Source organism: Pyrus communis, chromosome 6 (genome assembly GCF_963583255.1).
Source record: "Pyrus communis chromosome 6, drPyrComm1.1, whole genome shotgun sequence".
Taxonomy (NCBI): domain Eukaryota; kingdom Viridiplantae; phylum Streptophyta; class Magnoliopsida; order Rosales; family Rosaceae; genus Pyrus; species Pyrus communis.
Window position 1 is genome coordinate 21046906 of NC_084808.1, and position 15313 is coordinate 21062218.

General features: G+C 36.0%; 1 protein-coding gene across 1 annotated transcript; it reads left to right on the forward strand.

Moving 5' to 3' along the window:
* Window positions 1-2143: 2143 nt before the first annotated feature.
* Window positions 2144-14406, forward strand: LOC137736881 (E3 ubiquitin-protein ligase UPL6-like). The gene is made up of 26 exons (XM_068476189.1): window positions 2144-2616; window positions 3921-4018; window positions 4130-4257; window positions 5070-5181; window positions 5871-6051; window positions 7160-7342; window positions 7475-7657; window positions 8045-8126; window positions 8294-8409; window positions 8531-8835; window positions 8992-9088; window positions 9317-9460; window positions 9645-9728; window positions 9797-9883; window positions 9991-10131; window positions 10386-10511; window positions 11082-11180; window positions 11255-11322; window positions 11420-11486; window positions 12144-12314; window positions 12400-12489; window positions 13057-13137; window positions 13299-13372; window positions 13530-13601; window positions 13720-13809; window positions 13898-14406. Exons 1-26 carry the CDS (start codon window positions 2458-2460, stop codon window positions 13962-13964), a joined length of 3105 nt encoding a protein of 1034 aa, XP_068332290.1. The 5' UTR covers window positions 2144-2457; the 3' UTR covers window positions 13965-14406.
* Window positions 14407-15313: the final 907 nt, after the last annotated feature.

Consider the following 15313-nt stretch of genomic DNA (forward strand, 5'->3'; position numbering starts at 1 on the left):
TTGGACCACTTCGAGATCTTTCTATGGGAATCAATTGTGTATGGGAAGTGGGAACAACTATTTGAAGGACATTTCCTTGGGCTGTGATGGGCTATTTTTATGGGCTTAGAGTCAAAATAAATAATAGCCCAATAAGTGTCCAATTGTATATTTGCATGGAGGGAGTTTGGGCTTGTATGAGACCAAATAGATAATTTTTAGGACCCATCTTATCATCATTAAGTCAGCTCGATTCATTGTTTATTTTGATAAGTTACTTCACCATTTCCAAAATGTGTCGGCACGAGAAACACATGAAACAGGATTGTGTGGGTGTCATATGGAACGGGTTGAGTTGGACGCTACATGTAGATTCATTGGTGAATTTCTTGACATAACTCAATCGTTTGTGAAATGTTGAATTGAATCAAACATAGAGGTGCGTGTGAGTGTAGTAGGAGAGTTTTATTACTTGTAAACATGGGAATAACATTATACATGGTTGGCCTGTCCAATAATCAAAATACAAGTCGTTACTCGTTAACTTGATAAATCAAATATGAATTAGACCTATGGATTTTACATAATATATACTTTTTATTTGTAAAAAATATATAGGTCTAACAGTAATTTGAATTTGTTTTAAGTATTGATGATGTGCTTAAACTTCTTTTCTTATAATAGGAAATCAAAGATAAAACGAAATAATAAATAAACACTATAAAGAACAAGATTACTAATCCAACAAAAGAAAACAAGATTATTTTAGACGCTTGACCTCATTTTCATTTTATTTCATTGTTTGCCGTGAGCAGTAACTTAGTAAAAATGACAACTTTGATGTCTACCATTGTTTTAGAGGACAACCGTACTTCAAAAACATGTGTATATGTTTTGAGGACTATTTTGTTTGAGAGAAACTCGATTAAAATTTTGCCATGTCATTGTAGTAAGTTGCATTATGTTCTACTATATCAAAATTAGTATATTCCATAGTTTGATAATTTTAAGTTCTGGTTTGTTGAAGCGCTAAAGTTTTGTTTGGTCGAAGAGAACTTGTTAGGAGAGGAGCAAAGAATTGATATAACTGAACATGACTTAGTTTGGATGGAGAACTTAATGAAATTAGAAGTGGACTACAAATTAATAATTTCAGAAAATTGATATGACAAATTGCTTGAAATTTTAATTCATATGACAAATTATAAGTTCATATGACAATTCAAAAAATTTCCCATCCACAAATTGAATAATGATTAAACCATTCTGATCCATCCAATAATATGACAACACCCAAAGAATGGAGCAACAACATACAATAAAATTCCGTGACATGAGCGTATACACTCTACGTATGGATAAGCATCCAATCAAGGTAGCAAAGTTTCTCTTCCAAATCTGACCTAAACCAAAGCGAAAGAAGATGCCTTGATTAGGGCATGAAACAAGCAAGCATCAAATGCAACTTCCAACAAAGGGAAAACCAAAACCACGGCGTATCGGACCATGACCACCACCTACAATGACGAGTAAGAGTTATTATTCAAAATTGCTCGTTGTCAGTTTATAGAACTTTTTGTTTATGATCAGAATTGTATCATTCTATAAGGATTGCTTGTGCAAAAAATCAATTAAAACTAATATCGTTTAGTTATCGAATTGCAAAAAAAAAAACAGATGAAGAGAATTAGTAATACTATCACAAATTGTCTATGTATTTGTTACAATAAATTAACTAAAACGACTTTAGTTCATTTTTGGCAGGGATGATGTTTGTAGAGTCATTTATAAGAACAAAATTTTGTAATTCGAATCCAAAGAGTTTGGAATATAAGTTCCAGTGGATGCATTTTTCTAAAATCACCAATAGGATCCTCTACGAATCATTTTGGTGATGATCCTAGAGATTCGTGAATCGTGTCCATTTATTGTACATTGTACGGTCATTTTTTGTGAAGTACAGTTGGTGTTTAATTTTAAATAAAAATATTTAAAATGATTTCTGATCGCATAATATACAATAAACAGTCACGATTCATAAATGTCCAGGATATCCATTCCGGATTCCTAAAAAAATCACAACGTAAAATAAGGTTTGTTGTCGTCAGCGAGACGAAACGGAACGTTTTCGTCGGCTAGATAAATTATTGAATTTCGCAGCCGACGTATCCATTCTCCAGTGGTCCAGCCGAGAAACATCAATCCTCTTAAGAAAATAGCGAGAGAAAATACGCGCACTCGCACCTTTCCACTCCTATTTTTCTCGGCAACCAAACACAAGATTCGTCCTTTTTCCCACGATTACCTCCTCCAATCCCCTCTCGTTGTCCACAGTTTCTCCGATTCTACGCCCACTCAATCCATCCGATCAAACACTCACAGGCTCTGAAACCAGTCTTCTGAAGCATCAAACCTAGCAACACACCCAATTCTCTTCGTCTGGGATTGGATTGGAATTGACTGAGTCGACGCGGAAGGATGTTCTTCTCGGGCGATTCATCGACTCGGAAGCGAGTTGATTTGGGGGGACGGAGTACGAAGGAAAGGGACAGGCAGAAGCTTTTGGAGCAGACAAGGTTGGAACGCAACCGCCGGTTGTGGATACGACAGCAGAACTCGGCGGCTTTGAAAATCCAGGTTTGGACTTGTGCATTTTGCTGTCTATGCGGTCTAATTCGACAGTGTTGAGAGTTGAAAATGTGTGGAATTGGTGAAAATTGGATCGGTTTGATTGTGTTTTTAACTTAATTAGTTGGAGGTGTATGTTGCCACATTCTGCGGTGTAGTTTCGATTGTAAAAGACAGTAAATTGAGGTTCTTTGGGTAGTTATTGGTAATGGTTTGTGCATTGGATGATAGCTCATGAAATGTGTGGAGTTTACGGAGTTTGAACATGTTTTTAATTGTTGCGGGATAGATTATGTGGTGGTCAAGAGGATAGGTGGAAGTTGATATGTTTTGGTTATTTAATCTCTGTTTATTCTGAATGCCTGTAAGTGCTTAACGCTAATTATTTTACTATGGTTGATCGGGTGAGACGTGCTTTCCAGGTTAGTACATAACTGGATGTACAGATTTGTGGGAATGCAGCTAACATTCACCTAACCACATTTTTCACACCATCAAATGTTTTAACTTACAACTTTATGCTTGGAATAGATAATTATGTGAAGAATGAAACGTTGAGCACGTGTTGATTTTCTAGAACCAAACACTGACCAGACATCTTCAAAATAATATTAAAGGTGTATACTCAGCTTACATGTGTCTGAGGCATAACTCAGTTTTTAGTTTCATGCCCCATGCGAAGAGAAGCTACCAAGTTCAAATTGTTTTCAATTGTTGCAACTGGACTGAAGAAGTATACATAACCTAGATTTGAGAAATTCATAATAGTTTTATAGAACGTGTGCAATATTTTATAAAAGCTAAGTGGACATAAGCACAGCTGGAAATAGTGTAATGTGCCTTTCTTATGATATTTAAAGGGGCTTTACTTTTCCTTCCTCTCACTTAATGTATGTACGGGAGAACGTTTGCCATCCTTCTGTCTCTAGTCAGCCTTTCTGAAATACTTTTTTCTATTTAGGTTATGACTGGTCAATAAAGCTAAGTAAATTTGCATGACATGGATTTGATGTCATCAAGGTAATAAATGTAGCAATCATCCGTCCTTTGGTGTTGTATTTGTGAAATTATTACATGTGGCTCTAATATCTATTGAAGCATTGAAAAGGTGGATTTTCAATTAGATTCAGACTTATATTGCACGTTACTGGGTATCCGTATGCATATATGTCTCAACCCGGTCACTAATTTTAGTAGGCTATGAGTACTTTTTTTATTGCTTTTTGTTTGAAATAGTTTTTCTCGGCCGTTTGGCTAAAGTTTATCATGTCTCCATTCGAGTTTTTCAAGTGTTGACTAATTACTAGCTACAGAAATGCTTCAGAGGGAGGAAGGTGGCAGCGGCTGAACATTCTAAGGTGCGCGAGCAGTTCTATGGAAGATATGGGAAGCACTGCCAGAATGTGGACAGGTTAGATTTGGATCCATATTATCTTTTATATTCGACTTTTGTCTTAGTTATTGTTAATTAAGCTTTGCTTTAAGCATCGTGACCTTCTTCAAATTGTCCCTGTGCATTCAGGTTTAGTTTTGGTCCCGATTCAGAGTTTTTCCGGCAGTTACTTTTCTTCTTTGATGCTCAAAGCGTTGGTGATTTTTCCGTCCTTGTGGAGACGTGCCGGTTGCTTCATCAATTTGTCAGAGATACAGGTAAGTTTATTCTTTTATGAAGAGCTGTCTGTACAAGAAATTATGTGATAAATATACCTCACATAATAAATTCTCTCTCAAAAAAATGAAAAAAACCATATACTCCACTGGTAAATTCTGTTTTGGGCTGATCTTCTCTTGAATTCTCATTTTAGTGCAGGGATTACTATTACGGTTTCTCTGTTCTCATGTATTTTAAGACTTAACCTGAAACCTGTCCATCTCCCCCAAATGAGTAATGAATAATTGGCACTATATGTTCTAGGGCCGCTGAGTAGGCTTGGTTTGGTTTTTAAGAGGGGTTAATGATTTGGTTGATTGTAAGATAATTAGAATCTGACAAAGATGGAACTAATTTGTAATAGCTTTTTATGGTTAAAAACCCTGAAACCTTCAACACTTTTCTACAATCCAGATTTATTTAGATTGGAAATCATTGGTTGTCCAAACAATTCTCAAAGGGAACATGCCAATTCTTCCATTAAGGATCTTCAACTGTCCATGACTTAGTGCGGTTGATTGTGGTTTAAAGAGATATGACTAGCCTGTCTTCACATTAAACCCTGATCCATGCTGTACTTGATAAGTATGGAGGTGGCTACAAGTGTGCTATTGATCTGGTTCTTATCTGATGAATTTCAAATTTTGATTATGCAGAAATAGCCAAGGAAGCACATTTTAAAAAAAAACCTTTTGTACAATTATATAATAATATTGGTTTTAAGATTTAATGAAGATGTCTTGAGGTTCTGCTTGTTTCACACTGCTTAGTACATATTGGGTGTTGTTGACAATATCTGATCATGAAACAGGGGATATTGTTAGCCTCATTGCGGGCATGGATTATTCGTACAAGCATGCTTTGGTGAAACACAGAGTGAAGCAGCTTGCATATATCTGTATTAAGGCTGTTCATCAAAACAGGTTGGTTGCATCGATATCAATTTACTTTTATGTTTTTGGTCATTTTTCTTCCGGACTTTAAGAAAAGATATAGAGTACCTGGAGCTGACGGAAGACTTGGAACAAAATCGAGCGCAGTGGTGTTTAGGATTCATACAGCCAACCCCAATTTGGTGTTTTCGATCTCATGTGTTTTTTTTTTTGTTTTTTTTTTATGCCTAGCTCAATTTTATTATGAGCATCTCATTTCTTGATTGATTTCTTATATAAAATCACTACTCAAGTCATTATATTGGTTCTCATTTCTAGGCTCATTGTACTCTTTTCTATTAATGGGCGGGTAAATGAAAGTTGTTGTACCATGATGACGTCTCTTTTGCATCTAATAGCACATGGAATCGTGGAATAAAAGCTATTCTAGACATTGAAATTCTAGGAATTTTGTGTTTACGGTTACATTTCACTTTTGTTGTGTAATTTATAATGGCTTAACTAATTCTTTTGTTCTAGTTGTTGGGTTAGAGGACTTGCTGATTTGCGTTTCACTAGACTTTCATGCATGCTAGAAAGGAGTCATCTGCAAATTTGTTTTAGAAGTGGGATATGAACTATAGTTCTATGGTTTTGTTGGTTTCTGATGTCCAATAAATATATGGTTTTTGAGTTGCGTGATAACCCATAGTTGCGTACTGAACTGAGTTATTGGACAGAAATCAGTTGAAGGATCAACTATTTGCAGCCCCAGAGGAGCCCACCATGTCAACAACTTTGTTGTTAGAAGCATTAGTTTTATTGATAGATCCCAAGCTTCCATGGGCTTGTGAGACAGTTGGCTATCTTTTGCAAAGAAGGGCTTTTGTCCTGTATAGAGAGATTATTTTTACAGGAAAGGTATGCACCTGATTCCAGCTCTTTGTTCATACGCAATAGCTTTTGTTCAAACAGGAGAGGCTTACTCTATAAGCCAAATCACAATTCAAAGAAAAATGTAGTAAACCCCCATTCTTTTTACGAAGTATGAACCATTAAGGAAACCTATAAAGGTTTGGCCTCATCTTGGTCAAGAGTACCCTAAAGTTATTAATCCTAGGGCTGTTTCTAATGTTATGGTAATGATTGCTTGATTTTGGCAACATGAGACTCCCATTGAGCAAACTTTGAAATTATCAGTTTCTGCATTTAGCTTCAGATTGGACCCATCAATATTTCCTTACAACTCTTTCCCCTTTACAAACATACGAAACTGAAACTCCCAAGAAAAAGAGTTCTTCACATTCAATTTGATGGGCAAATTTCTGAATTTTCTGACATTTTGAAACCCCAAGATGGATCAAAGAGAAGCCAAGAAACCAGAAAATAAAAAATAAAAAAATACTGAAAAAGATTTTGGCAACATGACACCACAGTTCTACTATGATGTGTCAGACTCAAAGAAAACCTATAACCTCCTCTAAATCAGATAGGCTCTGATACCATGAACAAAATATTACCAAGAATGTATTCTGTATATTCTTCTCTCTGAGGCTGAACTTATAATACATCATATAAAGCTGTGAGCGGAAACTAACACAATATTCCTAAACTAAAGGCAGTTACATCAATCAAGAAATCATCGCCACTTTAACACCCAATGCTAACCCCAAATAAGTTATTGGTGAATCTTACACCCCACTCCAAACATAGTTGTCAAGCTTTGGATCTCCCTATCATATTAATTCCTGAAACTAAGGTTTCTCGCAAAGAAGCAACTCAGAACATCTATAACAAGTGAACAAGGGTGATGACAAAGGATCACCTTCTCAGCCTTCAATTAGCTTTAAATCTGCTTTCCCATTAATATAGAAAGTTAGCTGAAAGCTCTCCCTTAAACTTTTTTTTCAGTTTATTTGATTATGTATTTTTTCTAGTCTTTCTGTTTCTGGAGATCTGTCATTTACTCTATGTTGGCATTCACACATGAGTGAACTCATTTCCTAAACCTACGAGTAATGGGGTGCAGGAAAGTATAAAGACTCATAACTCAATTGGCAGAGTGTCTTCGTTGGAGCGTAGTCTTGCTGTTGTAATTTCTCACATTGGTCAGGAGCCATGTACGTGCCCAAACATCGATCCACATTGGAGTTTTTCTTCTCAAATTCTTACAGTTCCTTTTTTATGGAAGCTATTCCCCTACTTAGGAGAGGTAAACTTGAATCACTTGGTACCTATGTCTTTTGAAGCCCTCTTTTTTTTTTTTTTTTTTTTTTTTTTTTGACTGTATTAAGATTTCCCGGCTTATACCATTCTGTAATTAAGATAATCTCTTTTCATTTAGGTTTTTGCAAGACAAGGGCTGAGCCAGCATTACATTAATCAAATGGCACTCTGTGTGAAAAGTCATGCTGATGTACTTCCAAAAGATGCATCAATTGAGTTACCCGGTTATGCCTGCCTTATTGGAAATATATTGGAATCTTCCGGAGTCACTCTATCTCAGACTGACTGCTCATTTCAAATGGTAAAAACCAGACTGCTATCAGAAGTAGAAATGGCAACATGTAATGGTTATTTAGTATGTTTTGGTTCAAGTTGTTGCATAAATTTATGTGCTTAGAAATGAGGGAGGTCTTAGGTTCAATTTTAGCAACAGGTGTACTTTGTGATCTACTCTGGGGAAAAATTAGTACGTATGGTGATTAACTTAGTATGAGTGATAGGTTTTTGACAATGGATAACTATTCTTATAAATATGTATGGTACATTAGTACTTCATGTGAAGTTTCTCATTGTGCTCACTCACACACATGCACACATTATATATATATATATATATATATATATATTTATAATCCATCCTTTTTTACGGCTTTGATCCCTGATTTAATTCTATCCTTTCTAATATCAGGCTTTAGACCTTGCTGGCGTTGCAACATTCTTGTTGGAGGCCCTTCCTTCAATGAAATCATCAAATAGAGAAAGCAAAGAAGGTCTGCATTCCAAATACTGTATTTTATTCCCCTCTTACTATTGTTTTTATAGTTTCATTTTTTCCTTGTTGTCTCCATCTATAATCTTCTGTTCAATTTTTAATGTGTAATATACTTAAATTCTCTATTACATGTGTACAAATGTACATACATTTGGTGATTTTCAGATTTGATGGGTGATGATGACATGATTGAAGGAGATGATGCAATGGAAGTTTGTTTAAATAACGATTTAGAGCGACAGATATGTGATGCCATAGATCTGCGCTTTCTTCTGCAATTAGTAAGCCATCTTGTGATTATCTAATTCTATTTTCTATGCAAGATGAAAGTACATCTATTTTAAGCCAATTTGTTTTAACTCTAAATTGTAACAAAGATTTGTTGTTTAATGTTTTGAGCAGACAAATGTTTTGTTTGGAGGTATTTCACTTGCCAGTGGCTCGCACCACGGACCTGATGATAAAGAGGTGTCAGCTGTTGGTGCGGCTTGTGCTTTTCTACATGTTACTTTCAACACCTTACCTCTGGAGAGAATCATGACTATACTAGCTTATAGAACGAAACTTGTTCCGGTGCTTTGGAATTTTATGAGACGGTGCCATGAAAATCAGAAATGGCAGTCAGTGTCTGAGCAGTTGGCGTATCTGCTGCCTGGAGATGCACCTGGCTGGCTATTACCTTTGGCTGTATTCTGTCCTGTGTACAAGTAATAGTCCCTGCTACTTTTGCTTGGATCTTGTCTATATATATTTTAGTGGTGTGAAGTTAGTTTTATGTATTCTGTGTTGATCCTAGATTATTGCGTAGCAGCTTGAGATAGCATTACCTATGATTCGTTTGTTTCCCTTTTGTTATGGATCAGGCACATGCTTACATTAGTTGATAATGAAGAGTTCTATGAGCAGGAGAAGCCACTGTCATTGAAGGATATCAGATGCCTAGTTATCATACTCAGACAGGTGATTCTGTAGTAAAATGATCAAAAGAAGGATGTTCATTGTAGAACTGACATGTGGTTATCCTTTGGCTAAATGTAGTCTATAAGGCTGTAATTTGTTACTTTCTGTGTATGACATTGGCAAGCAAGATGTACAAAACTGGATCAATTGTTAATTCTGCACATAATGTTGATGTTTACTCTGAATTTCAAATGAATAGTTGTATTATCTGGACTCCTTTTTTTGCAGGCCCTATGGCAACTTCTTTGGGTGAATCCTACAGCTCCCACTAATTCTATGAAACCTGTCACAACCCGCGCTTCTAATAAGAAGCACCCTGTGGAGTTAATTCAACATAGGGTTAGCATTGTAGCTTCTGAACTCCTCTCCCAGGTATTAACGAGCTATGTGTTGTGTCTGTTTTATTGAAAAAGGATATACCCTTTTTATTGCACATTTTGTGTTTGCCCTCTCCTTTGCAGGTTGTCTGATTTTTGGTTCTCTTTTTAGAGACATGCCCCAAATACAATGGACAGGAAATCTTACTCATTTTTTTTTTCCAATTTGTTGTGTGTAGTTGCAAGATTGGAACAATAGACGTGAATTCACATCCCCCAGTGACTTCCATGCTGATGGTGTCAATGAGTTCTTTATTGCACAGGTAAACAGTTCCTAGGTGTCTAGAACCAAGATCTTGCTAGCACTGGTTTTAATGTCTTTATTTTTCAGGCTGTGATAGAAAATACTCGGGCAAATGACATCATGAAGCAAGCTCCCTTCCTGGTACCATTCACAAGCAGAGTTAAAATATTCACTGTAAGTATTTAAGTGGTTAGAGGAAAAACAATACGCAAATCTTTATGCACTTAAGTCTTATCATGTTTAAAAAAAAATTAATTAGTTTCTTCAAACCAATTTGTCAGTCACAATTGGCAGCAGCTAGACAAAGAAATGAGTCTAATTCTGTATTTACCAGAAACCGATTCAGAATACGGCGGGATCGTATCTTGGAAGATGCTTATGATCAAATGAGTGCGCTGTCTGAAGATGATCTTCGGGGACCGGTAATGCATCTGTTTTTGTTTGTATACATACAATAGATGAGGGTTGTGGTTGGGAGTGTTTTTGACAATTCGATAAATGCTACCAAATAACCAAAATAGTTACTTTGTAATGTTTTGCTGAGTGCTTTTTGGGGTCAAATAGGCACTGAATTTTCAGAGAGTCTGCCTATTTTTGCAAGCACTTATCCTCTCATTTTCTTATCCAACACCAGAATAACCGCCTTATCATTTTGACCTGTCTATTTAATTTGCAGATTCGTGTAACGTTTGTAAATGAATTTGGGGTTGAGGAGGCTGGAATTGATGGTGGTGGGATTTTCAAAGACTTCATGGAGAACATTACTCAAGCAGCCTTTGATGTTCAGTATGGATTGTTTAAGGTTAGAAAATTTCCTTTCATCTATGTTTCTAAAGCCTGTATTATCTATGCACAGTTAAATCTATGACTCTGAATTATGCAAAAGAACGTAAATAGCAGTTGCACATTTCAAAATTACATTCATCAAGCAATAAAAACCAGGGGCTCGTAGCTTCAGCAGTAGTGTACATTTGTCCCCATTTTCAAGACAAAATTTAAATCCTTCCTCCAGTCTGAGTAAACCTCCATGTAGCAGAAACAATCACTACTAGTCTACTAGAATGCTTGATGAAAGTCAAGTTTCCTGTGTGACATATGATGTGTCCAAAAATTAAGTGGAAACAGATGTAGAAATGCATACCATGCTTTTTAATAAGAAAATCAAAATAGAAAGTCCAGTACTAAAATAAATTGTGTCTCGAAATTGTGGTAGAAGCTGACTCACAATTATCAGACAAAAGATCTTTCTTTATTATGTTGTTAGCAATGTGATATTCACACCTAGACAGGTCATAACTTTGCTACTTAGGTATATTATGTTTGTGCTGATTTTGCTTATTTGTGTTCCTCCTGCTTTGCTTGGTATATCCAGGAAACATCCGATCATTTACTCTACCCTAACCCTGGTTCGGGAATGATTCACGAACAGCATCTCCAATTTTTTCACTTTCTTGGGGTTCTTCTTGCAAAGGTATGAAAAATTTTGTCTACTGTTTTAGTTCGTATGATGCTTCTTCATGGTATCACATGTTCGATTCCTTACAGGCCATGTTTGAGGGGATTCTTGTAGATATACCATTTGCAACGTTTTTTCTGAGCAAATTAAAACAAAAGTAAGTGCATGTTTTCTCTTGAGAAAATCTTGTTGATATACCATTTGCAACATGCTGCAATGTTAATACTAGAAATCTCTTTCTGTTTGTTGATTAGGTTCAACTATTTAAATGATTTGCCTTCATTGGACCCAGAGTTGTACCGTCACCTTATTTTCTTGAAGGTAACCCAGTTCTTTCTAAATATGCCTCCTGATATATTGTAGCATCTACCGATTACTCAGGTTTATTTTGACACGATTCTAAGAAAAAGACTACACAACCCAACATCTTGATGCGAATACTCAGTTTAAAGAAATTAAGTAAAATACTAAACTCATATCTGACTTCTGTTGCTGTATGCAGTCTATTGATGTATGGTTATAAATTTTAACATAGTCGATGGAATTTCACAAAAATGCACCAAACTTTATTGTGACCTTGGTATAAAGTTCTCTGATATTCAATTTATGTATACAAAAACACTTTCTAATCTTTATATTTGTACAATATACTGTTGGATTTAGAAATAGATTTGTCCTATGGAATGGATATTTGTTTTAGGAATCCAATTGCATGAATTGCAAATTTGTATTTAGTTATGTCAATTTTCACAGTACCTGTTGATTATAAATTTTTATTTTTCACAACTAAATTTCACGTTCCAGACTTTGACGAAATTTATTCTTAGTCTACATTTTATTGGATTGGATACTATAATCATGCTTGATGAAAAGCAGTTGGTTCAATCACTATCTCTCATCTGCAATTTGGATTAAAGTGTGGCTCCTGTTTAGTTGCATGTAGAGCTCACTGCGACCTGTTTGCCATTATATCTGCAGCATTATAAAGGTGATATTTCAGAATTAGAATTGTACTTTGTCATTGTAAATAATGAATATGGAGAGCAAACAGAAGAGGAGCTGCGTCCCTGGGGCAAAAACCTACGTGTCACTAATGAGAACGTCATTTCCTTTATTCATCTTGTTGCCAACCATCGTTTGAACTTTCAGGTAGTGCAACTCCATTTTGAACTTTTTCTTGTTCCAAATGACATTGTAGCTTCCTCACGTGAACATGACAAATGATCATTTTCAGATACATCAACAAAGTTTACATTTTTTAAGGGGGTTTCAGCAGCTTATACCGAAAGATTGGATGGATATGTTTAATGAGCATGAACTTCAGGTATATTCGTCTACCCTTTGGCTTTGTTGCTTAGGGTTTGTTGCTAAAATAACCTGAGTATACTCACTTCTTGTTTGCCGGTTCTATAAGATCAATAAACTAAAACAAGCTTAGTCATTCTGTCCAATTTGACAATATAGTTGTGATGCCATTATTGCATTTAAGAGTTGCTAGTGATGCTACGAATGGTTATTTTGAGGTTTTTGCATATATGTATCATGTGTGCTATTTTTTGTTATGCTGTCTCGGTATTGGAACACTAAAATTGTTCTGAAGAAATAGCCATTATGCTGTACAAGAGTACTGCCATGGCAATGCGGGATGTTGTATGTGGCAATGGCATGCTCGGCACAACTTTAGAGTTTCTATTGGGTGGAACCTGGAGTCAGATCCACATTGTTTCTCCTAGTTACAGTCTGAAAAAAAATTTGTATTAGGAAGCAAAAGTTTAATCATAATCCATTGTTTGATAAGCGGCTGTAGCTGTAATATACACTTTGACACGCTTTTTCCACATTCACAGGCAATTATGCATAAATACCTTTTTGACCCGCCTTGTTTTTACAGCTTCTGATATCAGGTTCACTTGACAGCTTGGATGTCGATGATCTACGGATGAACACAAATTATGTGGGTGGCTATCATAGTGTAAGTTCCTTCACATTTGTTTTGGCTTATTTGTATTCGTGTGGGACATATAAAACTGTTTGTGTGGATAAATGTAGCTCTAGATGAACCCAGTCATTGGTTGTCAACCGTTTTCATTACATTTTCCCGTGACTGATTATGCTTGTTATTTGTTTTGACAGGAGCATTATGTCATTGACATGTTCTGGGAAGTTCTGAAAAGTTTTTCATTGGAAAACCAGAAGAAATTTCTAAAGTGAGTTTTTAATATCCATCACAAAATCCCTCGAACATTTTTTGTGTTTTGGCTCGTCAAAATACAACAACGTCGGCTATTGCGAGTCCCTGTAATTAATTGGATTTGAAGTTGATGAACATCAGGAGAGATACTGACTACACTACTTTTCATCCAGATTTGTGACTGGGTGCTCTCGGGGACCTCTGCTTGGATTCAAATACTTGGAACCATTATTTTGCATACAGAGGTAAGAGTTCATGAAAGATTTATATGTTGGCAAAATGGCTGATAAAGTTTATTTTGCAAAAAGTTTTCTTTTTCTCTTGGTATTTTTTTTACCTTAATTTTTCTGCCTCTTTCCATAGGGCTGGTGGCAATGCAGCTGAAGGAGCTCTTGACCGATTACCGACTGCAGCCACTTGTATGAATCTCCTAAAGCTTCCACCATATAGAAGGTTGGCTATCTCTCTATATTTTTTGGTTTTATGATTATATAAGCCATTAAATGTATTCGGCTGAAATTGCTTCCTGGTTATGATGCAGTAAGGAGCAACTGGAATCAAAATTGATGTATGCTATAAGTGCAGATGCCGGCTTTGATTTGAGCTGATTGAAACCGTGCATTCTAGTTGCACCTAATCTAATCCCCTGCTTCTTTCTTCTGTGGAGCAAACCATCCTCGAGGCGGAGACAGTTTACATCATGCGCTGTTAATTTGATGTCCCTGCTTGGAATCCGAGCTGTGTAATAATCGAACAGACTTCAAAAAGCCGATAGAGTGAAGCTCAAACTTGATGGCATGTAGATATTCATATTTTCCGGCAAGCTCCTGATTTGACATGTATATATCTGTGGGGTGGTGATCTGCCGAAGTTCTTGCTACAGCTTTGTTAAGTTTACAGATTATACATGCAGGTCTTGGGTCAGTCGCTAGTGGCTTTCCCCGGCATGAATAGGCGATTGTTTTTATAACTGTAACGTTCCTATTTTGTTTTATATATTTCTGTAAAGGAGAAGGGGCAGATTTTATAAATAGTAAGTGCTTTTAATTCCTCCTGTTGAACAAGTCATCTGCAGAAATAATTATGGGCTTGTTTGGAAGTGCTTTTAAAATAATTGAAAGCGTTTTTTTGAAAAATTGTTTTTGGGTTTTAAAAGCACTTCAAGTTTTTTTTGGAAAAAGCACCAGATATGTTTTTTGCAGAAAACACTTAAAAGTGTTTTTTCAGGATCTATTTGAATTTTTACTAAAGATTGGTTTTAAAAACATTTTCACCAAAAACGCTTTCAATCATCTTAAAAGCGCCCTACAAGTCTCGTGTCGAAATACACGAGACTCGTCTCAGAGATGTGCATAGCTCTGATTTCTCCTGCCCTCTGTTGATGCTTTATTTTTTCTCTGTTTGGTGCTTACACGCTGATACTTCAAAACGAGTTCGTGGTTCGCTTTGCAAATGGGCGTGTATATCAAATGAGAATGCGGTTTCCATATCATTATATTAACCTAAATGGCGCAAGAGTCTACATAAATGCAGGCTTTTATGGAAACCAAAACTCAGGTACGAGAGAATAAGTATCATTCTCATTCTTATTTATGTCATATCATGCGTTCACTTATAATCAGAAAATGAAAAAGTAAGTGAACCTTACATTGGTTTTGGGTATGATAAACCTAAAACATCAAGTACACGATAGGCGGACTGGTTGCTTAAGGTTGTTCATCACAAACTTTACGTCCCCATTTTTTCTATACCGGTTCATGATTCCTCCAATTTCAAGTAAACCTGCTGTAAAAAAAAAAAAATCCTACTTGTATTATTATCACTATACCAAGTAGAGAACTGTTAAACAGACTCTCTCATAAGTGGGATTCTCCATGGACTCTCTGCCACCTTATGTTTTTGGCATAATATTTTATATTGTTGACATAATAATTGATGTTAAATTGTGTAGTGGCAG